This window comes from Nicotiana sylvestris, chromosome 9, assembly GCF_000393655.2.
Source record: "Nicotiana sylvestris chromosome 9, ASM39365v2, whole genome shotgun sequence".
In the NCBI taxonomy this organism is placed as follows: domain Eukaryota; kingdom Viridiplantae; phylum Streptophyta; class Magnoliopsida; order Solanales; family Solanaceae; genus Nicotiana; species Nicotiana sylvestris.
The window spans coordinates 22588808-22615391 of record NC_091065.1 but is presented as its reverse complement, the minus strand read 5'-3'; the positions used below and the strand labels follow the sequence as shown (position 1 = coordinate 22615391).

Sequence of the window (26584 nt, the reverse complement as noted above, 5' to 3'; positions counted from 1 at the left end):
CCACGAATTTCTCCATTTCAAAATCTCAGACTCACTATAAATCATACTGTTGCTTATGCAATGACGGTTAAAAAGACTAGGAACCATCAAACATGGGCAGTCCCATTTCATACATTTCTCAATTCACAAAACCATTTGCAGGACAGATGAGATAAAGAAGCTTAACATATTTTACTCCTTTTTGTTTTATTTCACCAGCTATATTTAGTTACTGTATTGGGTGAAAATTCGGACCTGATGAGTAGGTCGGCGGGGATATGATACGTGTAAGTCAGGCCCCAGTAGAAATTCAGCACTGAAAATATCATGGTGAGTGGCCCTGTCCTGAGGCTCCAAGATCGTGGCAACCACTGCAGAGGCGGATTCAGAATTTAATATTTATGGGTTCTTTCAACGACTTCGAGTAAATTTCCAATAGTAATTGAGTTCACATTTAAATATTTGTAGATATTTAATGAATTTTTAGAGCACATTTACAGTGTTTGAACAAAAGCTACTGGGTTTACGGGAACCCGTATATGACATGCTAGATCTGCCCCTGGCAACCAGTGTCTCGAGGAAACGGTGTTGTCTCAAAGTGATTAAGGCCCTCGTTAACCGGTGACGAAATGGCACCAAGTCTAACTGATCCCTTACCTTTGACCTTGGCCCCAAGCTGGAACGCATTCTCACCAACTCTCTGACATCAACCATCATCGAGCTTTGTGCTAAACCAGAGATGCTTTTTCAACAGTCTTTTTTTGCACTGTCAAAAGACCTTATCACGAAAAAGGCTCTTGCTTGTTTTATATAGATAGCTTCTCAATGAAGCTAAGGCAGATTTATAACAGAAAACAACTCTCTCCCTCTCCCTTCATATGATCCTTGAAAAAAGACCACTAACCAATACAAAAGTTGAATACTCTATTCATTGGTATCTTTGACAATTATCTGATTTTTCATAGATTGCCTTTTTTTTTAATCTCAAACTTCCGTATGGTTTCACGGATATAACCAGCTAACAAACGAAGAGTTTTGGATCATCTTCGATTCACTTGCCTTTAACCACCTTTTAATCAAAGCTATTGTTGTTTTTCCAGTATAAAATTACTTTTTCTAAAATGAGAAAAATAACAAACTAACTATTGTTTGTGTGATTTTAAATGTCCAAACTTTCAGCGTTCATTTGGTTGTCATGTTTGGACAACCAAGCGTACATTCACCTTATTTCTGGAGGTAAGGTTTACGTCCCTTCCTTTGTTGCACTTTACCTTACATATATGAAAACCACCCTTATGCACAATACCTAGTGGATTTGACCCCAAAAAAAAATGTCCAAACTTACCTTTCATAAGGATTTAGTTATCTTTCAATTTTGCTGCATAGTTAGGCTAGTTGATCTTCGATAACCATAACCATAACAAGATGGACAACATGGTTTATAGGAATCATGGAAGATTTACAGCGTGCAGAAAAGAATTATTGATCATTGTATGACGAGATGGGATACACTTAAATCTTTTTTCCTGCCACTATACTAGTGTGAAAATGCTCCTTGATTTACATTGTTACTTTCTCGTTAGTCAACTAAATTATGTATTTCTTGACTTTGTTGCTTAAAATACCTACTTTCTTCGCTCCATTGACTAGACACATAATTATAAATAAATAAATAAATAAAGTTAACACATATCAAAAATACCCTTAAAACTTGTGATCTTAAACATATGGCATTTTCATGGTTGTAAGAAAATATCTTTAAGGATAAATAAAGTAGCTTAAATAAAAAAAAATTCAAATATAAAAATGCCATTCTTTTTTAGAACACACTATCATATAAAATTGGAGTAAACTTTCATGCAATTTAAGTCAAATTGTTTGCTACTTCGCTTTCTTAAAGACCCCTGTATAATCTCTGACAAGCTTAAGCTTGTATAGTTTTAGGTTACACAAAATACCTTTAGACCTCGAACATAAGAAAGTTTCTTAATACATGAAGGCATGAAAATGAGACAGTTTCTTCAATATTACAGCTGATCCGGCATTTGGCCAGGCTAAATTATGTGGTCAATAAAGGACGGTACAAGTTCCTTACGGCATAACCAGCTGAGGCAAGCAAATTTTTAGACCGCCTAGTTGACAACTGTTTGATGTTTTCTAGCCATGAAACAAACTCCAACATCCCTGCAAGGTGATACATTAGGTGTATGTTCATTTCATGTTAAGGAGTTTCATGTGTAGAGCGCGAATCTGGATCAGTCAGCCGGTTAGTTTTAAGATATCGAATGGTTAAACTAAAAAAGAAACGGTTTCATGTGTGTATACGTAATAGGCATGTAACGATATATTCTTACCAAAGAGGAGTCTTAGTTGGATGTAGCGGAGGCCTGTCTTGAATCTAGAGAGCATGACTTCTATGGCAGAATCTGAAAGGTTTTTAATGCAATTAAAACCGCAATGCGGAGAAAAGGCAGGAAGAGAGAACATCACAGGTCAATAATTAGTTAAAACCCTCCATCAAAAAACCGTTGAGCAATAAGATTCAAATTCACATGCGCACCAAACTGATAATCCCTTCGGTAGGATCGTGCAAGTAAAGAAACCATAGATTTCACATTCTTCTTTATTTCCAAATATTTTTAGTGACATACATTAAACAACTCAACATAATGTAGTTCTAATTAATTGTTTGGAAATCAAAAAATTATTTTTGGAAAAAGGTCTCAATTTGGAAGAAAGAGGAGCATTAATTTGACATGGCTTGCTAAAAACTTGTCAAGACCTAAAGGACACTACAAGAAAGATAAGCTTACCAGATGTAGAGTCAACCTTCAAAGAAAGACCATATAGTGCATATTCAGCATATGCTAATAATCGGACTCGCAAGGGAGCACCCAACTTGCTGATCAGAGATCTTAGGAGCCCACTGAATTTAAGAGATTTTAGCATTGCAAATCAAATACCATTATTCAAAAGAGGAAAGTAGAAAGAAGGGAAACACATAACCATCCTTACTCGGTACGCAATACTGTGAGAAAATCAGCAGGCAGAGATTCCATGAAGGAAGATATGTCCTCCATTTTAAGAGACTTCAATTCCTGCTTCAGGTTCTTCTTTTCTTCAGCAGACATTCCTCTCCCAAGTGCCGATTTACTGTTAGCATAAAAGTTGCCACCAAGAGTTGCATCAAGTTCGCTTTTAACTACAATTATCTTGACCGTGCAGGAGTATTATTATATCCCCCTCTATTTTCCCTCCTAACGAAATAACAAATAGCCCTCACTCACCTCTTTTAACTTCTTTCTATCCCTCCCTTCTCTTCCCAATCATGTATGTTGCGCAATTACTCTAAGGAAAAGCAAGGTCAGGCCCTAGTAACTCACATTCTCATGTGTGAGAGAATGAGACCTTAAGGGGTTGTTTGGTACATGAGATAAGAATAATAATCCGGGATAAAATTTGGGATTAACTTTATCCCATGTTTGGTTTGGGGTATAAACTAATCCAGAGATAACTTTTACACTAAAATTGTGGGATTAATTATCCCACATAAAAGGTGGGATAACTTATCCCATGGGATATGCCACCATTGTATCAAACGACCCCTAAAGGTCTAGGGTTTGTAGATAAGCAGGTTGGAACTGGTATGTAGAACAATTGTGGCCATGACATAACCCACTCAATGTTCAACCGGACAAAATAGGTTGGGTCATAAGAGTTGAGTAATACACCATAATCCAACCTACCCAACTAAGTAAACATTCATCAATAATGACCAATAAAGCAATGGGATGTGAAAAAACCAATAAATTTCTTTGTGAATGTATGTATCCATTGTAAACCTAAAATTAGATAAATAAACAAAAGTGTCTTGTCTAATAACTTAAACTATAAATTAGACTTACACATAATTCAATCAAGCTAACCTTTATTAAATCTGTTTCCACACTTGTAAGTCAACGTTAAAGTTTTCTGTGAACTCTAAATGTGGTTATACGTGCAAGAGGATGTTGAGTTAAATAAATGGCTCATATCAATTGTACCAGGACATCCAAAAAGGTTAATAAAGGAATTGGCTCACTCTACTCATAGTCTTAGAAGTTTATGTTAGAGGCTGAACTTCTTTCACATGGTATCAAATCATGCAGTCTCACTCTTGGAAGTTTATTGTGCGCTAGACTACAGCAAAGATGGAGAACAGTGGTTGTGAAGAACAGTCTAATCTAAACTAGGTCAATGAATTCCCCTGCTTCATCGGGTTTCAATTATTACAAACAAGGATTCCTTTAATGCACCACATCTAAACAATTTAATCAGAGGAATTGAGAAGCATCTATGGCAACACTTCCGAAATCTCTTTTTCTCTAGTTTACAATTCAAATCTGTAGACCTGAAAAAAAATCTACGGACCCAATGTGCTCCGACTCATTTGCGGACCCTGTGCATAGCGAAAACTTAGTGTACCAGGCTACCCGTTATAGTTCAGATATATCCTTCAACTATTCTCTTTTCCGATACAACCTCATTTTCTGCTCTTATTTTCATACAAAGTTCTGAAGTAATATAAAGAACAATTTGAAACAGACAGATTAAATTTCTAACAAAAGAACAATTTCAAACAGATGAATTCAAATAAAATATGTTCTTAGAAGAATTTTAATGGCTCGGAATTATTCCAATAAGTACCTAATAATTTAAAGCAATTTCCAATGGATTCACATTACTCTCTTCAGGTGCTATTCGAAATTCTTTCCTAGATCAACTACTGAACGTTGCATTCCAAATCCATTTTACAAGTAGTTTTAGTACCTTCGAAATCCTTTGGTAATTAATTTGTTAAGTAAAGGAGTATACAAGTCACCTGTCAATAGTTCTTCCTGTAAATATGACAGGAAAGTATCTTGAGTACTTTCCAACACCAAAGTATTCTCCTATCTGCTGGATTTTGGTTGAGTCCATAACTACCAAAGCCTCCCAAAGCTGGCAATATTTCAATCTGAAATCGTCATCCAAGTGCTTACAAATCCCAAAATCTAACAGAACTGCAAATAAGCAGAATATCCAAGGGAATCTTTATTTGACGAAGGTGACCTTTTAAAGAGATAGGTAGCTTAAAGAAAGGAATAGATGCATACCTAAAGAAAAGCCATTCTTCCCTTCAGGGGAGACTAATATATTACCAGGATGTAGATCTCCATGCAGAAAACCATGAATAAAAATCATTTCTGCAAACACTTCTGCCAAAACTTTTGCAACCTAATAACCCAAATGAGGAAAAAGGAAATAAAGAATCTCAGAAATGAAAAGCAGCTAAAGGCACTAACACTGTCCATAACTTTGAGAATGAGCTAAATCAGAATGATAAAGGCAAAACATTCTTCAGTTTGAAACAAAAATATGACTATTATCTTGCTAAATAAGATAAACCTTGACTGGGCTAAGTCCTCTTTGCTTCAGAAAATCCAAGTCATCGACCTGAAAGCTAAGGAATTTCCTGTTAATAACACATATCAGCAAGGAGTCGAGAGTCGTACCTAACGTTCATTAAGTTGGATAGAATAGCATGAATGTGTCAAAAAATGGAGTTTACAAAACCAAAGAAGGGGAAACAATTTTCTCTAAAATTGATCAAGTTAATCTTTCAAAAAGTTCCTGTGCCCTATCTCAATTACCCTGTTATGTTTAGCGAGAGTCAAATCGACCAATTATCTCAAGGACTTGTTATATTGTTTCACAGCGTGAAAGCTGAATGTATAATTTAAAAATTATATAAAATTATGATTAATCAAAATATTAGAATTTAAACATACTAGACAAACGCCAACTCCTAATATAGCTGTTCTTCTATTTAATTTTGACATGTCCAAATACAAGAATCTGTCATTTGTGTCCAATTGGGCAATTAATAATAATAATAATAATAATAATAATAATAATAATAATAATAATAATAATAATAATAATAATAATAATAATAATAATAATAATAATAATAATAATAATAATAATAATAATAATAATAATAATAATAATAATAATAATAATAATAATAATAATAATAATAATAATAATAATAATAATAATAATAATAATAATAATAATAATAATAATAATAATAATAATAATAATAATAATAATAATAATAATCATAAACGTACATTTAAGTCCTAAAGTCATGAATATACAAAAAATATCATCAGTGTCGAGCATAATGGATCTATCAAGAAATTGCAAGCACATGAAATTCCCTAATTTAGAAATGAATGAAATATCGCATTCCCCCCAACATTTTGTACTTTTATCTGTTATTTCCACAGTCGACTCTACTAATCCTTCATGGAAAAGTACGAGACATGGCATTTTGCTGTTCCTGAATGAGAGCAGTTGAGAGAGTGAAGTTATTTTATGTAAAAATAAACATCCATATGTCAGGTTGTTTATATTTATGCCACATTGACATAAAATTATCTAATTCTTTCTCCCAACTAACTTTCATCTTAAATCATGGCAAAAGAGGATATTTGTTCCTGGCATTATCTGGTTCTTCATCGACACCGAGCAAATAAAAAAGGGCAGCCCGGTGCACTAAACTCCCTCTATGCGCGGGTCTGGGGAAGGCCGGACCACAAGGGTCTATCATACACAGCTTTACCCTGTATTTGTGCAAGAGGCTGTTTCCACAACTCTAACATGTGACCTCCTGGTCACATGGAGGCAACTTTACCAGTTACACCAAGGCTCTCCATCATCTCCAAGCAAATACTGATCATTATTTTCGAGTGATGCCGATGAAAGTAAAGAACGGGTTCCAAATGCATTTCATTCTTGACAAGCCACAAGAGGAAGCTATAAACTATGTTGCTTGGACTCTTCAACAATTTCGCCGGATGCATGTCGATCCTCCAAAACTAGTGCATTGTTGGAGGACCCGATACGGGTACAGTAGCATTTTAGGACCGAGCAACATAGGCTATAAATCCTTCAAGCATTTCATGGACGTAAAAAAAGGTCTTTTTCAATATAATCTAGATCTTATCATTTCCATTCCACTTTTCAGATCATATTTGTGCTTGCCTTTCAGGAAATTTGGTGTATGGTTGTGAATACTAAAATGTTTCCATATCTTTATGTATGCCATATGGCTATGCTAAAACAAAAAGGCCACATCAGATATCCGCAAGAATTTCTTCCCCGTTGGGTCTAAAATAACAGCTCCTATTTCATCTATTGTTATATAACTCGAAGTATGTTCAATTTGATAGTAATTACGCAAGTTATGCTACAATAACATCATAAAACCTTCCAAATGTCTACTACTTCTTGAACCACAAACAGAAGTGTCACTATACATCATTGTCATGGGGAACTAGCTAAGGCAATGTCGGGTTATTCTGCTATACCCTTTCTCTTGACTCTTCATACTTCAGAGACATCTATTCTGATTGATGCTTTCATCAGTCTTATAAGTCATAATTTGTTCCAGATTTTGCTATATCATGCTATCCCTTGTAGTAGCAACTGAAAAAATGCTTACAGAAATTTTTGCTTAACCAAGTAAATCAAAGAGCCCTAGAACCATTCATCTTGTCTATATAGAGCTAAAAAGACATTTGGATTTATCCAAGATGCTAAGTTGACTCAAAAAAAAAAAAAAAAAAACACAATTCCACCTGAAGCAGGCTGAAGGCTATACCTTATGACCTCTGCAAAACTGCATCGTCAGAACCTGCTTTGTTGTTAATTCCTTCATACATATGAGAAAATCGCTTTAAGTTAAACAGCATCAGGAAATCTTCACAGCTAAATACTGCAAGCATATAAAATGCAACCACTGTAACTTTGACATAAAGTACAGAAATGCCATACCCAAAAAACATGGGGAACCTTAACCATGCAGTTGTTGTTAAAGTTTTTGCCAGTTTTCTCCATGTTTTTAGCCTCTGCAATAAAATCTGTAGAGCAACCAAATCATGTGTAGCAAAGCCAATTTACTCAAATGCATGGATAAAAAGAGCTATAAAAGCCTTATATCTCTAAGTGTTACAGAATGAATGTAAATAGCCTTTGGTGTCACGTACATAGCCGAGCAAATATATAGGGATACATAGAATTTCTTGTGATTCTTTCCTTAATTAGAGTTCAATGTATATGTATATATACCTCTCACATATTGGAATAATACACAAGTTATTCTGCCATTCCTGATCTATTACATGGTATCAGAACTGCTAGGGCTCAGATCTCTGATCAAAGATTCGGAACCTTTCATGGTTTTAAGAAATTTATTCACTGTTTGTTTGGATCATCTCTAAGGAGTGACCAATTTGTTTTTACCACTGCCATAGTAGGACACAGGAGGATTCCTGGAAGAACCATCTCCAGCGACTGGTTGGGCGGCAGGTGAGCCTCACGTGCAGGGGAGACTTTTGCGGAAGAAAACACAGCAGTGGCGCGGGAGATGGCAGATTTCAGCCCACTCTACCTCTCTGACATTGCATTGTCATTTCCAACCAAATTCTTTGGTGCTTCTGATCAAAGGACCACTGGCTGCTTCGAAATATCATGGTCACGTCTGTTCTACCATTTTTTGCTCTCTTATTCATGGATCTATTACTCCAGTAGTTTGTTGTGGCTGCTCCTAGTCCATCTTTCACTAAACAACTCTTGTCTCGGCTGATGAGTTTGTTAAATTCTCTATATCAAGAATCGGTAAAGGAATTTAATGTTGCTCGAACTCGGGTGCGGGGATCCAATACAGGTGCAGATATATAGGTGGGATTTGACACTGGTTTAAATTAAGATCCGGGGGCATAGAGACAGGTGTTGGGATTCGACTAAAAATAATTTAAAATTCTAAAAGTAGAGCTATAAAGGTATCCAAAATTATGAGAGATATTCTGTGGACAACCTACGAGTAGGTTGTAGAGGGCAGCCAATAATTAAATCTTTCATTCTAGCAATTTCTCAAACTATAGACATAGCAGGTAGCAGGTAGAGTTCTAGACATTCTCAAAGATGGGCAATATTTCTTTCATTCTTCTACAATTTACACAATAAAGTAGCAAACTAAATATTAAAAGTACATTAAAGTAGAACAATATAATTAAAAGAATTAAACATAAAGTGAAAGAAAACTAGGTTTTTATCCAAGAACAAGAATGACACAACTCTTGAAATAAAGAATGTAACTTGTAAAGTAAATGAGAAAAATTAAAGATAACTTAAACAAAGTGAAATTAGAAATCTTAAAATTTAAGACATAAACATTGACATACTTGTCTCACAACTTAGCTATTCAAAATTAGCCAATCACAAGACTAAAAAACTGGCAAAACATAAACTAGAAATTCAATCACATATTAGCTATTCATATTTAGTCATCACATGACAACCAAACATGCAATGCACAAAGTAGAACTTCACCCTTCACCAAGAAGTCAAGAACTATGAACATGTGAACTTAACTAAAAAAAACTGAAAAACTATAGTCAAATTAGCTACTCGTAGCTTTCTTACTCAATATCTTCAACTCCTTCCAAATCTTCAAATTCTTCTCCAAAGACCACTACTTCTAATTAAGGTTCATCTATTGATAGCTCAATTAAATCATTAATCGTCTCGTCAATATCAAACTAAAGCAACATCAAATTGAAGATGAATAGAAATATTAACAGGTTTTGAAAAGGAAAAAGAATTATCATGAAAAATCAATTATTGAAAAAAACATCAAATAAGAAAATGTTGAGATATCCAAATTCCAAAACTTGTTTGTTCCAATTAAATATTTTTCATTCTCGCGAAAGAGCAAGTGTAGATTTTAATGTAAAAACACTAAATCTTTGGCTCTTGAAGTTGCTAATTTGTGAATTAAAGAGTATGTACTCTAATTCCTTTCACAAAAAAGAGGAAGAAACCAATTGCGAAAGGAACTTGTAAGCCAAGTTTTGCAAGAGTGGAGCCGAGACACCTTGAATTGCCCACGAAGAAAGAGACTCCTAGTACATCATAGCTTTAACCACACTAGCCTCACTTAAATAACCACTCCCATTGCAACATACTTCATATTCCAAAGAAACTTGTTTCATTTCATTTGAACTTTTAAAGTAACTTTGGAAGTATTTGACCTCATCAATGAAATCTATCTATCTTAATTAGGAGCAAGCCTTCCAATTCCATTTTCACCTTGAATCCATGATAATATTTTGGAATCAATGAGTGTGCAAAGAATGCAAAAGGGTGTTACTTTTGTTCCACTTTGCCACAAAGAATTTCTTCGATTGTAACAAAAATAATCCGTTGATCGGTAATAAGATCCTTCTCATCGTGCTCAAAGATAATTTTCTTCACTTTCTCAATCACTGCGTCTCACATGTCATAAATAAGAAATGCTTTGGACAATCAAGATGGGTACTTCTAAGCATAGATACAATAGGTTCCAAAAACTTTAAAAGTAGTCAATGTTAACCTACCGTTCATCATTCCTTACAAGAGATTGATGATGAATGAAAGTGTTATAAGCGAGATAAAGGAATTGAAGCTGAAACACGTGAAATAGAATCTCTTATAATGAATGATGAATGATGGGATAGTATTGATTACTTTTTGAAATTTACATAACTTATTGCATCTATGCTTAGAAGTGTTGATCTTGATTGTCCAAAGTTGCATCTTATTTAAGGCATGTATGACTCAATGATTTAGGAAGTGAAGAAAATTATTTTTAAGAACAAGGAGAAGGATCTTATTACCGATCAGTTGGATATTTGATACAATTCAAGAAATTTTTGTGGCTAGGTGGAACAAAAGTAACACCACTTCGCATTGTATGGCACACTCATTAGTTCCAAAATACTATCATGAATCAAGCCTTCAAGGTTAAAATGGAATTCGAAGGCTTACTCCTAATGAAAATAGAGAGATTTCATTGATATGGTCAAATACATCCAAAGATACTTCAAAAGTTCAAACAAAATTAAGCAAGTTTCTTTAGAGTATAGAACTTTTGTAGTGCGAGTGGTTATTTTAGTGAGCCTCATTTGATAGAGGCTATGATGTATGAGAAGCCTCTTTCTCAGTGGAAAAATCAAGATATCTCGACTCTACTCTTCCAAAACTTGTCTTACAAGTTACTTTCCCAACAAGCTTCTTCCTCTTGTTGTGAAAGGAATTGGTGTACTTATTCTTTGATTCAAAAATTAGCAACTTCAAGAGCCAAAGATTTAGTGTCTGTATGTTATAATCTACGCTTACTTTCTCGCACGAAGAAAAAATATATAAGTGGACCAAGCAAGTATTGGGATTTGCATACGTCTACATTTTCTTTATTGATATTTTCTTCAATAATTATATTGCATAATAATTGTTTTCCCTTTTAAAAACCTTCTAGTATTGTTATTCATATTTAATTTGATGTTGCTTTATGTGCATAGGCCACTAGCAAAGGGTTTCTGACTTATTGAATTTTCTGGCTTCGCCACTGCTAACCATGCTTGACCACCAGTGATGTTTCTGGCTAACTTCGACGAAGCAAAAGATCCCGCTTTGATACCATGTTAAAAGCAAGGGATTTGAGAGAATTCCCTTGTGTATTATTCCAAGAAATACTAAGATATACATACATGCATATTGAATCTAAATAAGGAAAGAATCAATAAAGATGCAGGTCTAGGTTCATTTTGGAAGAATCAATAATAAGGGACCTAATTCAAGCTTAGCAAAATACTAATATTGTTGTTCCATACGGATTGCCAAGAAAACCATGAAAGTATAGGCAACTGCTCAGCAATTTCAATAGATTTTCAAGAATTAGTTTCACTTTTCAACTTCATAAGTTACTACTCACTGACCAGAGACTGTTGCTTATGACACTTGCAATTTAGTCATCACATACAGTGGTGGCAAAATGGTTAAAAGAAAACAGTTAACCACCCATATTATCCATTAAAAAATGGGTTGGATAATGAACTTTTTAAAAACGGATCAAATATGGATAAGAACCATATTATCCATTTAGAAAATGGATAATCAATGGGTAACCAATGGATAACCAACGGGTCTAACTTTTACATTTGTAAAGCCTCAAATTGGGGGTTCCTTAATTTAGGGAGACTAAGAATTCTCCCAAAAGTGATCATATGCAAGAAGTCATGGATAATATGGTTACCCATATTATCCGCCGGTTAACCTGTTTTTTTATCCGTATTAAATATGGGTCAGATCGGATAATTGATCCATTTTTTCACTACCCGTTTTCGACCCGAACCATATCCGACTCGACCCGACCCGCCCGTTTGCCACTCCTAATCACATATGTGCCCATTCCTAAATTTTTTCTATTCCTACAACCAAAGATCTTAAGAAAATGCCAAGGATGGAGAACAAGAAGAGGAAACTAGAAAAGAGTGGTTGTCTGTTTTAATTGATTTTAGCACCTCTCCCCCAAAGAAAAATTACCAAAATTTTGGGAATCTAGCTGTGATAGGGAACTATAGATCTCCTACAGCAATAAGGACAAAATAAAACATAGAAGAGAGAATTCCAGACAGATGTTTCAAAACAATTCTTCGAATTGAAATTACGCACCAAGTTCAGAAGCAATAGATTTTTCAAATTCCGATACAAGCCACTGAAACCTGTATTCAGGGAAGAGCTGCAGAAAAGTCATAGCATGTATCAACCAAATATGGAAAAGGTTAGAATGTTGAATCAGTATAATGATATTTGAACATAAGAATCAAAAGAGGCACCACGCATCAAAAAATAGATTTGGAACACAAAAGAATAAGTTCCTACAAAAGGAACCTATCAATGCACACCACAACATCCAAACTTGGAAAACGAAAGGTGCATAAAGTTAGTAGCAACCACAATCAAAGGACTATAAATATACCACAACCTAGAGGTTAAAGTTAAAAAGAATACATAACTATGCTATTCCAACTTCTCCAATCAACTGCATGCCTTGCCCAAACTTAAATTGTGGGAATATGAGAATCTCTTTCATTGAATTGAAAGAATTTTCTATTGAATGGAAGATGATTTTACATGATATTCCTACAATAAGAACTTATCAATCCACACCGCAACACCCTAAACTCGGAAAATTACAAGGTGGATAAATTTAGTAGCAACTACAATCAAAGGACTGACAAATATTACTGTCACCTAGAGGTTAAAGTTAAATAGATGCATAATTATGCCATTCAAACTCCTCAGTCAACTGCACACATTGCCCAAAAGAAATGACATCTTTTAATCTCGTTTTTTATTTTACTAGTTGGAGTCAGACACACTGTTTACCCATCTGATTAGCAATTCTTTTTTTTCCCTTGAAAGGGATTAGCCTGGCTAGAGGTTTAGTAGGATAACAAAACTAAAAGATGTGATCTGACGTGACCCTACAAGCAGCTATCAAGAATTCTTGGTTGTCCAAGTATCAGCAGTGTGCCAATGATGCACCAGACTCCCAAAGTGCCCAGTCCCTATGCAGATAAAGGTATGCAATCATTCTCTTATGCTTTATCAGATCCTGCAATAGTTCACAGCTATTTTTTATATATTAGCATACGTCACAATATTCCGCCACTGATACAAGAACTAGAAAATCATGAGGACACTATCAGGCATTTTGGTTTCATTTATTACTTGTATTAGACATGATTCATACGGTTTGATGAATTACATGAATGCACTTTACCTAGCTTAGAAACAAAAGAAAACAGCGAAAGGGGAATTGGCACCAGCAAAACAACAAGCACTCAACAGTTACCAGGAGTTGAAGCAAGAGTTGAATATCCAGTTTCATACAACACACAAAACTAAAAGAAAAAAACAGCACTACATTCATGCCCTGCTCAAGGGAACAAACCATATCTTTTATATTCACATTTCTAAATGTTTAGAACGTATGGCCTTCCGAGTTAGAGAATAAGAAATATATAAGAGCAGATACAAAGACAAAAACGGAAGACAAAAAAAGAAGTAATAAGGTGAGAGACAAATAGGCAATACCAATCCAACAGATTTTGACAGGAAAGACATGGTTGCAAGGTCAAATTTCATTTGATACTCCAATCCAGGGTACTGCACCTGCACAAGGATGAAAGAAGTCCCTAAATTGTACCTCTTTATCGGACATACGATATCCTCATATCAGATTATTACGAAACTGAAGTGCTTCTAACATGTCTACTAAATCACTGAGTCTCTCAGAGAACGATTAAATATTAAAAACACTGATACGCATATGGAAAAACTGGCTATACATTAAACGAACGTTAATACACTTACAGAACTGATGTCTATGTATCAAACAAATGCTACATCACTAAACTTTTTTATAATAAATGTCCATTATCAAATTGACGCTACAGTTAAATCATAAGAAGCCATCCAACTAATTTCTCATAGCGAATCTCTAAAATCAATAATGAACTCAATAATTTCACACCTCATTCAAACTCTGAGAATTAATGCATGTAGAAGAACAACTATCAGTACAACTAGAGACTTCACTCTTCCGGGAAGTAACAAACAAGTAATGAGACCAATCAGTTACTTTCAAAAGTAAGAATAGTCTTCTGTAGTTATACTGACATGCAAAATGTTACAAAAAGAATAGCAGAAAAGACTTTCTCGAAACGTCCAGCAGACAGTAAGTAGCAATGTAGACCTTCACTGCCACTTCTTGGTGGTCTTTTAAAACAGCATGGTGTACTTGAGCAATAGAGGCAGCAGCAACTGGTTGCTCATCAAAGGAGAAAAATCTAGTCACAAAGCAAATAAGAGTATCAAGAAACCCTACCAGTTAAAAGCATAAGCATAAAATAACTTATCTGGCTGAGTTTTGTTCACTGCTTTTCTTGAACTGGAGAGTGAAAAGCAACAGCTTTTTCTCAGCTTTTTCAGAAAATTTTATGGTACAGCAGAGCATTTTTTTTAAATTGGTAAAAGAAAAAGAATCAGCAGAGATACATTACAGAAAATTTGAATTTTCCCTTCATCAGCAACTACCTACATATCTGAAAAATTTGGACCCAGATTTCTGAGTAGCACTTCTTTAATGGCTTCAAACTGACAAGGAACAGCCTATATTGTAACGGATAACAGATCAGCAAAAGAAAGCAGTTTCAATATAATTCAATTAAAGCAGTTTCAATATAATTCAATTACATAGAGTAGTTCCAAATAGAGCAATGAGAACATTAGACTTCAATTAACCAAATATAGAACCTGATCCTGTAATGATGAAAGTGATGTTGAGTATTCTTTAGGCACTTGCCTAATGGCTGCAACAAACTGACCAGCTTTGACATAAATACCTTTATTGGTGTCACACATTGTCAAAATTCTCTTTGCTGACCTTAGATGTACCTAAAGGACAGAAGGATAACTAAATAATTAAATAGAACAGAGTGGTGTGATAGGGTTCTCCATTTCCACACTATATCAATTTTTGGAGTTGCAGAATGCTACCGCATCCCTTCCACAATCAATTGCATATCACAACTAAGAAGAACACTCTCTTGGGATAACTCATAAAGCAAGAAAGTTGTGAGATTCTATGACAATTAAAAAATGGCATCATCGTCGAAAAAATAACTGAATGAACTTAATTTGATATTTTGAGGGGGGGAAAATTGGTCGAGAATATCCCTTTGTGTAATGATTTCCAAACAGATTTTATGAGGCCCTAAGGTACTCCCCACCTATAGCCTTAAGGTTTTAGATTTAATGTGTTGATTCTTTTTCACGTGGTATTAAAGCCTCCACAATCTTGGTAAAGAGTAAGTAACTTCCACCTACTTGGGGCAGCCTTACACTGCCTATCTGGATAAAGTTTAGCTTACTTATCAAAAGAAAAAAAGCTCTGCTACTCTTATCTCTTTTTGGGTTGAATGCGCAAATTCCGTCACAAAATAGTAGTGCTTCAAGTTACAAGCAGGTATTTACGTCCAATATTAATTTCTTATCATATTCTTAAAAGAACAATAATTTGCATAGTACCCCATCATTTGGAAGTCTCAACTTATGTAGCAAGAAGTACACACTGACACTACATGAATTATGTGGAGCTAACTTGGAGAAAGGGGGTTCAATTGAATTCCCTTGGCCCAAAAATTATATTCTGCAAATAGGGCAAAAATTAGTTTTTGGGTTATAAATAAGTTGTTGAATCTCCTTGAACTTGAGAAAAATTCTAGTAAAGTGGAAAAGGGGTTCAAAAATTGATTAAGATCATAGGTTCAAATCTCAGCTGTGACATTCTTGAATCCCCTTGTATAAAATCATGGCTCTGCCACTGTAACCAAATATGAGCGTCTCGCTAGTTCGAGAAATTAATCATCACTATGTCATTTTAGATTCACATATGAAACTACTGAAGCACAGATTAGAAGAAGGCATTTAAAGTGCAAACCTTAGAAAGAGCAAGGCGATACTCATCACTATCAGGATTGAAGCCGTACAAAGAGTATTTATAGTCAACCACACTGGAAGTAATCTTCACCAATAGAAAAAAAAATACAAATATAAATCAGTGGCGCAGGAAAACTAAGTTCACTGATTGCGAATTTCAACAAAAAAAAAAAACCGTGAGGAGAGCTCGAGAGGAGCGAATGACGCCGTTGATGAAAGGCGAATCTGTGGAAGATGGGAGAGAGTTAGGGTTTAGGGTTTGAAAGGTAACTGCGGCGCCAGATAAGCCGGTCACGGCGATCAGGTACTTCTTGAATATTCGCCGCCGAGTCGCCATGGTTGGGGACCCAAGGATTCTTTGCACTCCGAAATGCGAATATTGGCGGGTGATTTTCTCTCTGTTCTTTTTATAGTACACTAGTACAGTGATGCGCGGAAAATATTGAGAAAAAAATTATAATAAATTATTATCTCACTTGCGTGACCGACTCATATTTTTATAATATAGTCAACCGTAAAATTTAAACCATTTAATCCACGGTCATTGATAATAAGGCAATTAAGGTAGGAAAAATCATTTTATCCACCCTATTATAAAATAAAGACCGTAAAGTAAATAAATCAAAGACAAGTATAGGGAAAGAGATTGATATATTATTGAACTTTCAAACTCATGTACATAATGAACTGAAAACTCATTTATTTATAGAAGAAAGGAAGCAGCTGCGAGGTTTTTAGCTGCGAGGCTTTTCTTCAGCTACTTGTCAGCTGTCTGCATGAGCTGCTTGCAACCTACCTGTTTAATAAGAAGCTGTTGCAAATCATTTCATTCAGTTGCTTACAACCTGCCTGCATCAGCTGCTTGTAGATAAACTTCAATGGAGTACTAAATGGATAATCTTCTTCAGGAAGATTATCTATAACGGAGTATTAAATGAACATCCGCAATATAATTATTTTCATAACACTCCCCTTGGATGTTTATTAAAAGATATTGTGCCTAGTTAAAACCTTACTAGGAAAAACCTAGTGGGAAAAATCCTAGAGAAGGAAAAAGAGTACACATATTTAGTAATACGCATTTCTAGCTGCCTCATTAAAAACCTTACAAGAAGAACTCCATGGAAAAACCTTAGTAAGGAAAAAAGAGTACAACGCGTATTCACTCCCCCTGATGAAAACCTTATTTCAAATATTTGAGTCTCCACATTCCAATCTTGTATACCCATCTTTTCACAAGTTGAAGTTGGCAAAGATTTAGTGAACAAATCTGTCGGATTGTCAGTTGAACGGATTTGTTGCATATCAATGTCACCATTTTTCTGAAGATCATGTGTGTAGAATAATTTTGGTGAAATGTGCTTCGTTCTATCTCCTTTTATAAATCTTCTCTTCAATTGGGCTATGCATGCAGCATTGCCTTTGTAGAAAATTGAGGATCTTTTATCACATCCCAAACCATATTTTTCTCGAATGAAATGAAGCTGCTGTGTAAGCTGCTTGTAAGCTGCTACTGCAAGCTATTGTGTAAGCTGCTACTGCAAGCTGCTGTGTAAGCTACTTGTAAGCTGCTACTGTACCAGATATAGATAATCTTCTGTCGGGGGTAATATTTATCCATAACGGACTACCGAAATGACAAGCTTCTTCAGAAAGCTTATTTCCAATAGAGTACACTAATAATATACATTGCAAACTGCCTCATTAAAAACCTTACCAGGAAAAACCCAGTGGGAAAAAACTCGAGCAAGGGAAAAAGAGTATAGTGCAGAGACTTGGGTATATCTGGAACAAGGATTTCATCATTTTCTTCTGGAGGTAAGAACAGATCTTTAATCCGTGTAGGAGAAGAACTATATCTTGCTAGTAAATTAACAGAAAATGCTATGTCAAACCTTGTAGTATTAGCAAGATACATTAATGCACCAATTGCACTGAGATATGGTACTTCGGGACCAAGGAGTTCCTCATCATCTTCTGGAGGTCGGAACAAATCCTTATCCACTTCAAGTGATCGAACAACCATTGGTGTACTCAATGTGTGCGCTTTGTCCATGTAAAAACGTTTTAAGGCCATTGTTGTATAGGTAAATTGATGGATAAAGATCTCGTCTACTAAATGTTCAATTTGCAGACCAAGACAAAGTTTTGTCTTCCCAAGATCTTTCATCTCAAATTCTTTTTTAAGATATTCAATTGCCTTTTGGAGCTCTTCTGGAGTTCCAACAAGATTTATGTAATCAACATAAACAGCAAGTATAACAAATTCTGATGTCGTTTCCTTTATAAAAATATATGGACAAATAACATCACTTATGTAACTTTCTTTCAGCAAATATTCACTGAGGCGATAATACCACATACGCCCAGATTGCTTTAAACCGTACAAAGATCTTTGTAATCTGATTGAGTACATTTCCTGAGATTTTGAATATGCTTCAAGCATTTTAAATCATTTAGGGATCTTTATAGAGATTTGATCAAATGAGTCATATAGGTTATGACTCGCATTTAAATGACATGACATCTTCAAGTGTCTGGACTACTGGTCTGATCCTCACAATATTTCACAGTATTGTGTACTATATTTTATCAAATATATCGTCGACGATCATTTTGTATCGGTTCGCAAGCGACATAACTTGTTGAGATCTCATCACTTTCTTTATATTTAGGTACCTGAACTTCTCCTGGAGTTTCATGAAATGTTATGTCGTGAGCTCTTCTAGAGCTCATTTCCTCCTCATTATGATCATTTTGATCATTAGCTCCTTATCATTTTTCAAGGATTGTTACCTTTGGAACCGATTGGTCTACCACGCTTCATGCGTACAGTAAACTCTATCCTTCGGGGACTTTAATTTTAATAGGAGCATTTGCAGCTGAAATATAATATTTAATTTTGGATCAACAGATGCTTCTGGCATTTTACTTGGATTATCTTCCAAGTGAGGATCATATTGATAATAATTCGATTCATATAGCATATTTTTCAGTTTTTTATTTTATCCCCTAAATGCTAGAAAACTAACATATATTCACAATCTTCTTTGGGAAACATATCTTTGTGCATTGTGGTAGAGAAATTAATCATATACCACACATCAAAAGATAGTAAAAATATTTAGTTTCTGATCATAAACCAATTGTGAGGGAAGGACTTATCATATATTGTTGGTCTGATGCATACAAGTGTTGTTGTATGCAATTTAGAATATCTTAGACCAACACATGAAGCTTTGTTCTCATAAGCAATAGTTTAGCCATTAGTAGGAGGTATTCATTGCTAAACCAGCTTGGATATAAACCAGCATTATCAAGATGAACTGTCTTGATTTCATAATCTGAAAGTTATGCTCTTAATTGAGAAAAACAATCTCAAATGCCAAACTGCAGGTTGACAATAAATATACATGTAACCATATTATATATGTATCTATAAGTGGTTCATATGACAGATGAATGGGCCTATATTCACCTTTTATATATTTCAGAATCAGGGGTCTTAATTCCAACTTTAGCTGGTATAATCAATTTATTATGAGAACAAGCAACACATGAGAATTCTTGAAGAATCTTCTAGTTCTTCAGTATATGCTTATCTGAATTCTCAAATAGCTCATTTAAAAATGGCAAATGAAAACTTCAAGTTTATCATGGCATGCGCTATCTCTTAGTAAACTTCTGGTTTACTATGACATAAACCTTTGCATTAGTAAACTTCTGATTTATTGTGGCTACTTTTATATTAATAAACTTCTGGTTTACTATGATACATGATATAGTACAAAATTGAAGAATAAGGCAGGTAACTTCTCACATACATATTATTTTACCCCCTATGATTGTGAAAACATAAAGATTTTCAATCTTCCAATCATTTGTAGTCTCAGTATGATTGTCATTTGTATTAGTAAACTTCAGGTTTACTACAACATATATTTTGACCATAGTCATATAATATGAATGACATATTTGTATATAAGCTCTTCGAGAGACTTCATTTATTATCCACGATCTAATATTTATCGGACACTACTAGTCTCATGTGTCTTCTAGACAAACAGTTAGCTCTTCAGGAGTTGTTGATACATTTTATACGATCAAATATTGCTCAGACACTTCTGGTATCCACCAACTTTGTGACAAATATCTCCTTCAGGGAGAAATGCCATTAACAACTGAATATTTTATATCAAAGCGGTAACCATATAGTCATTACATCTTTTAGGGAAAGATACACGAGTTGTTATTTCCTTCGGGAAACTCAATAACTAACCATAACATATTAATGTGGTTGTAGTAGAAAACATTCTACAAGAATGCTTTTGCCTTGGAATGATATTTAATAAAATATTCCAAGATATTTTATGTACAACGGGTATGTGCAACAATGATCTTTATGCCACAAAAATAAGATTTATATCCTTTGTTATTCTACCTCTTCAGGAGGTGAGTTGTGGTATTTCTTCATTCACTCCAGGGAATGAAAATGTGCTTCAAAAATAACTTTGAATAGCTTATTATTTTGTTTAAGCACAGACAGACGCAGTTTCATAATATTTTCCTACTTCAGGAGAAAATTTCAATTGTGTTACTTCTTCAGGAGCAAATTTAAAATACGTAATATTGAGTATATATTCCCTCAAACATATTACCTCTTCTGAAGGTGAATTGTAATATATTCACATCAAAAACGCGTTCATATTTACGAGCTTTATTAATATTGTCACATTCATTTCGGGGAATGGATTAATATATATCAAAAGTTCTCATCCTTCAGGGAACGGAACATAATTATTTGAACGTGAATTAATCACACCAAATTGTGCGACAGCTTAGAACCTCTTTTACGATATTGCTACTTCAGGAGAAAATCGAGGCATGCAAGTAATGTAGAGAAATTTTCTCTAATTTATCTTCAATTGTAACCATAGAAAGCCTAAATTATCACTTCTGGTAGTCATAGGCATATACCACTTCTGGTGGTTACCAAAATTTGGTTACAATAAGATATATAAAACATAACCAATTCTGGTAGTTGTATATTACTTTCAAACTCTACCAGAGTTGCAAGCAAATTTATTGTCTTTGCTCGCCTTTAGAATCAAGTTATAGGACTTCAATATAAGGTAAAAATCTTACCTGATAAGCATGAAATGCTTTTAAAGTGGTGCTTGTGTTTTATACATGGTAGACGATGATGCTCATGAAATCATCGTAACCAAGAGCGTGACTTTAGTTGGAACACAAATCTTCAACCGGGAGGGACGTTACTGTTAGCATCTCAACACCTCAGTTGGTTAGAACTTACTTAATTTTAAAGCTCTACCATTCACTTTAGATAGGAAAATCAAATTCGAAGTAAGTGCTCAAAATGGCAGAGTCTCGTGATGATAACGTATTATAAAATAAAGACTGTAAAGTAAATAAATCAAAGACAAGTATAGGGAAAGAGATTGATATATTATTGAACTTTCAAACTCATGTACATAATGAACTGAAAAATCCTCTATTTATAGAAGAAAGGAAGCAGCTGCGAGGCTTTTTAGGAAGCAGTTGCGAGGCTTTTCTTCAGCTACCTGTCAGTTGTCTGCATGAGCTGCTTGCAACCTGCCAGTTTAATAAGAAGCTGTTGCAAATCATTTCATTCAGTTGCTTACAACCTGCCTGCATCAGCTGCTTGTAGATAAACTTCAATGGAGTACTAAATGGATAATCTTCTTCAGGAAGATTATTTATAGCGGAGTATTAAATGAACATCCACAATATAATTATTTTCATAACACACCCTAAATTGTTCGTAAGATCTTGTGCCATGCGCAATGAGATTCAAATATAACTTAACTTACTATAATTAAGTGATTTAATTAAGTTAAAGTATGGATTTATGACAATGACTAAGTAACAGAAGTGCATGTATAAGCACATATAATGTATTTAATATTTTTGTATAAACACTTGGTGCTAGAATAAGTTTTTACCCTAATATACATAGAGTGATAAAATCAATAACATATGTGCTACTTTAATCCCTCTTGCTTCTTCCTCCAAAGAAAGCATGCATTACATTCTTGAACATATGCTAGGCAAGATGGTCACTGCAACATCACTTTAATTAAATAGTTCTCTCTTACCTTGCGATCGACTTTGAAGAAGCCCATCATATCCCTAAAAACACAAATTTTCTCCCTAGATAACTTAGTCTGTTAGCATTTTAGAGAGTTTTTGTTAAGATTGCATATTTTTCCTTTTCCTATAATTCAACATATAAATCAAGCTTTTTTAGGAGGAAAGAAGTAGGGGAATGACTCGGATACAGTGGACCTTCCTTGGAGGCGTTATTCTAGAAACCGCAAGTTCTTTGGATAAGAATCATAAACTGTATGAACCTGATTTTCACTACAAACTATAGGCTTCCTTGGCTTAATTTCAGTTTTTAGAACTCCAAACCCAAGAAAAAGTCGAAAGCAATCAAAAATTAAACAAAATTACATTTATTTCATATATAGTTTGTAGTGAAAATCAGGCTTCCTTGGCTTAATTTCAGTTTTTAGAACTCCAAACCCAAGAAAAAGTCGAAAGCAATTAAAAATTAAACAAAATTACATTTATTTCATATATTCTTCTATGTGAGTTCAACACGAAAACTATATATAGCTTTACGAGTAATATACTAACTCAATTGTCCCATACCAGTTGATATAGAGAAAAAAGACATTATGAAACCATATTTATAGGCTAGAAAGGCATAGCTAGCAAGTAAAGTATTTCAAGAAACTTAAAGAATTACATTGCAAGTTGGGTTTGACAATACGAATCCTCACTAACCCAAAGTCTATCTTCCATCAACTTGGAAGTTACCCCTTTTATCTTATCTTCAAATGTAATCTCTATTATAGTGATATAAACCAATTACACTTGTTATGTAACAGTATCTATTCACTATATTACAAAAAATATATGGAAAAGTTAACTAACACACTTACCTAACGAAGGATCAAGAATTTAAGAGTATAAAAGTCAAAGTATTTTTTTTAATTCAAATGTCGAAAACATCTTACACCTTAAAAAAGAATTACTCTCCTACCCATCCATTATGAAAAAAATTCTCAGAAAAAAGACTCCAATATCTGTTATCGAATGTAATATTACTTAAATAACTATAATCATCACACTTCTTCTATCAATATGTCTTCCATAGAAATTGAATGTCGAGGCGTGTATCAAAACAAAAAGAATGTAAGTATGATTTAAGGACGATTGGAGTTTATTCAGTTGCAACCACATGTTTAACATCATTTTCAGTCTACATTTTCAATGGGCATATATCAGCTTCCTCAGAAAGTCAAGTAAGGTCATGGAGAAGCAGAGAACAATCCATATACATCCAATTAGACTACTGCAAACAATACAAAAGATATCAAAAAATCAGAGACAAAAAACACAAAATTATAAGTTGGTGTCTTCTTAAATTTAGTAGTAAATGCAAAAAAAGTAAAAGAAAGAAAAAAGACAGAGAGCGCAACAAAGAAACCTAAGAAAAAGGAAGAAGATGAATGAACAGAAAAACACCCTAAAGTCCTTGGTGATCATATATTATCTATACTTTATCATCCTCATCCGAATTCTCTCAATCATGAAATTGAGAGGATGGTAAAACCAAAGTAGTGATGAAAGGAATAGAAACTTCATTAATTTTCGTTTGTGTGTCTGGATGTCAACCAACATTGGAACCTTTTTAAGAACTTCTAAAGTAAGCTTACAGAATGTTTAGTGTTGATTCAACTCTTTTGTTGCTTACTGTCTCGACTCTAGTATTCCCTCCAGGCGACTCTTACATATTGCATTATATAAGGTGCTTACTGACACTTTATTTATTGAAATACCTTCTTTTTTTTAAAAAAAAAAAGTGGATATATGACATAAAAATTATATATAGAAAAATTATTTGCAAAAACTAAAGTGGAAAGTAGTACAAAGTTGTCAAATTTTTCATCCTTGCATAAAGAGAATTCTAATGGAAGATAGGAACTAATAAGTTTCATAAATTTGTAGCATACAAAAAAAATATATTCTAGTCATGTTATTGTCACGACCCTAAACTCAGACTCGGTTGTGATGGCGCCTCTCATGAAGACAAGGTCAGCCGACACAACACCCAATTCATTTTAAACATTTATAATAACACAATTTAAGTCATTCAACTTGCTAATAATCCCAAAATAAAAGTGAACTAGTACAATTTCCAGAAAACAACACAGTTCGACATCGAGGTGTCACCAGTCATGAGCATCTAACATAAGTCTAAGAGTATGAAAGAGATTATACAGTCTATTACAGAACTAGAACAAGGGAAGTAAAATAAGAGGGAGAAACACTAGGCTGTGAACGCCGAGCAGCTACCTAGTGGACTCCGAATAGCCTTCTGGAAGTAATCAACCCTCACTGACGGGACCTGAAGCTCCTAAGTCTGCACACAGGGTGCAGAGAGTAAAGTGAGTACTCCATCTTAGTGAGTAATAACAATAAATGAAGACTGAGTGATAAGAATTCACGTAAAACACCACAACATGCTATAAAGAGGCAGTGTAAAACCAATAAAATGCAATAAAACAATGATATCTTATAAAAACACCATAGTTCAGTATAAGCTTCTTTAAAACACCCTTTTAACAGTTAAACAAGTAAATGAAAAGCAGCGAGAAAAGATAAACACATAAAATCCACCCCTCGGCACAAAGTCAACAGAATCAGCCCCTCGGGCAATAACATGGAATAATACGAGCTCCTCGGGCTATATCACATATCACACTGGGTACCCGCACTCACTAGGGGTGTACAAACTCTAGGAGGGGCCCCTTACGGCCCAAGCGCAATGTCAAGCCATCTCGTGGCATAATCAATAGGCTGTCAGTCTCATATCAAGCCACCTTGTGGCTTACAACTCAGGCCCTCAGCCTTATAATCATAATCAGTACAACACTGTTGCGGCGTGCAGTCCGATCCCATAATAATCCTCACAACACAGGCCCTCGGCCCTACTCAGTCGGAAATCTCTAAAAGCCACTCGGGCATAGTAAAATATGATATTCAGCTCAAAATATCATTTAAAGTGTTAAAATAGAGTAAATATGGTTGAGTTATGAAAATAGTATAATATAGCATGACTGAGTACAAATATAAAGTCAAAACAGTGAGGAAATACTGGTAAAAATCCCCTAAGGGTCCAAAACAGTTGGCATGAGGCCCAAATATGGCGTTCAACCCAAAACATGATAATAGAAAATAGTTTTCAATCAATACGCAGTAAAACAGTCATAGGTGATGGACTAAGTCACAATCCCCAACGGTACACGACCCCACGCTCGTCATCTAGCATGTGCGCCACCTCAATATAGCACTACGATGTAAAATCCGGGGTTTCATACCCTCAGGACAATATTTACAATCATTACTCATCTCAATCTGGTCCAAACTCTAGCCCGCGATGACCTTGCCTCTCGAATCAGCCTCCGGATGCTCCAAATCTAACCAAAATCAGTGCAAAACTATCAAAATATGCTAAGGGAACAAAGCCCACTCGAAAGAAATCAAATTACAACACAAATCCTGAAATTCGCCAAATCCGACCCCCGGACCCACGTCTCAAAATCCGATAAACATTACATCAATAGACTCCTTATCACTCTCCGAGTTCATTCATATCAAAAGCACCAAAATCCAACCACAAATGACCGCTCAAATCCCAAATTCTAGTTCTCTAATCACAAGCCCTAGTTCTTCAATATTTAGGCTTAAATTCAATAATTTCCATGATTAATTAGGTAGAAATCACATTAGGATCAAATATTAAGTCATAAATCTTACCTCCAAGTGTTCCCCCTTGATTCCCTCTTCAATCATCTTCAAAAAGTTTCAAAATCGCCCAAAAATGGAGGAATTTAGGCTAAAAATCGCGGAAATGAGCTTTTAAAACATTTTTCCCAGACATTTCAATCCTTCTTCGCGAACGCGGTCAAAGCCCCGCGTTCGCGAAGCACAACGTGACGTTGATCACATTTTCCTTCTTCGCGAACTCGTCTCCCCACTCGCGAACGCGAAGGCTCAGCTCCACAACCCTTCACGAATGCGGCTCCCCTCTCACGAACGCGTAGCTCAATGACCCCAGCCCTTTGCGAACGTGGGA

The 26584-nt window shown here is 34.8% G+C and overlaps 2 protein-coding genes across 4 annotated transcripts; both read right to left on the bottom strand.

The window, feature by feature from the left end:
- Positions 1 to 1814: 1814 nt before the first annotated feature.
- LOC104211191 (uncharacterized) lies at positions 1815 to 16792 on the bottom strand. Of its 3 annotated transcripts, XM_009760201.2 has the most exons (16): positions 16571 to 16792; positions 16397 to 16480; positions 15211 to 15351; positions 14996 to 15066; positions 14651 to 14744; positions 13990 to 14067; positions 12562 to 12628; positions 7846 to 7931; positions 7673 to 7723; positions 5407 to 5454; positions 5115 to 5235; positions 4841 to 5021; positions 2995 to 3132; positions 2793 to 2905; positions 2334 to 2405; positions 1815 to 2163 (listed from the first exon to the last, which is right to left on the bottom strand). In XM_009760201.2, the coding sequence occupies exons 1-16, from the start codon at positions 16730 to 16732 to the stop codon at positions 2039 to 2041; spliced, it is 1632 nt and encodes a 543-aa protein (XP_009758503.1). In that variant the 5' UTR covers positions 16733 to 16792; the 3' UTR covers positions 1815 to 2038. The 3 variants fall into 3 exon arrangements, with proteins under 3 accessions (XP_009758503.1, XP_009758505.1, XP_070011947.1); XM_009760203.2 differs by lacking the exon at positions 16571 to 16792 and having other exon boundaries at positions 14992 to 15066; positions 16397 to 16563; XM_070155846.1 differs by lacking the exons at positions 16397 to 16480; positions 16571 to 16792 and having other exon boundaries at positions 15151 to 15341.
- Positions 16793 to 17159: 367 nt separating this feature from the next.
- On the bottom strand, positions 17160 to 18472 carry LOC138877333 (uncharacterized). Its single transcript, XM_070156934.1, has 5 exons — positions 18387 to 18472; positions 18113 to 18290; positions 17621 to 17915; positions 17241 to 17312; positions 17160 to 17191 (listed from the first exon to the last, which is right to left on the bottom strand). Exons 1-5 carry the CDS (start codon positions 18470 to 18472, stop codon positions 17160 to 17162), a joined length of 663 nt encoding a protein of 220 aa, XP_070013035.1.
- Positions 18473 to 26584: the final 8112 nt, after the last annotated feature.

Coding starts and splice junctions, on each gene's coding strand:
- LOC104211191 (XM_009760201.2), bottom strand. CDS start 16,732: ATGGCGACTCGGCGGCGAATATTCAAGAAGTACCTGATCGCCGTGACC. Junction 14,745..14,995: donor GGTCCAAATTTTTCAGATAT/GTAGGTAGTTGC, acceptor CTTTGTGACTAG/ATTTTTCTCCTTTGATGAGC. Junction 5,236..5,406: donor GAGGACTTAGCCCAGTCAAG/GTTTATCTTATT, acceptor TTGGGTTATTAG/GTTGCAAAAGTTTTGGCAGA.
- LOC138877333 (XM_070156934.1), bottom strand. CDS start 18,472: ATGGCCTTAAAACGTTTTTACATGGACAAAGCGCACACATTGAGTACA. Junction 18,291..18,386: donor CTTGAAGTGGATAAGGATTT/GTTCCGACCTCC, acceptor TAATACTACAAG/GTTTGACATAGCATTTTCTG. Junction 17,313..17,620: donor TTCAACTTGTGAAAAGATGG/GTATACAAGATT, acceptor ACTCCGTTATAG/ATAATCTTCCTGAAGAAGAT.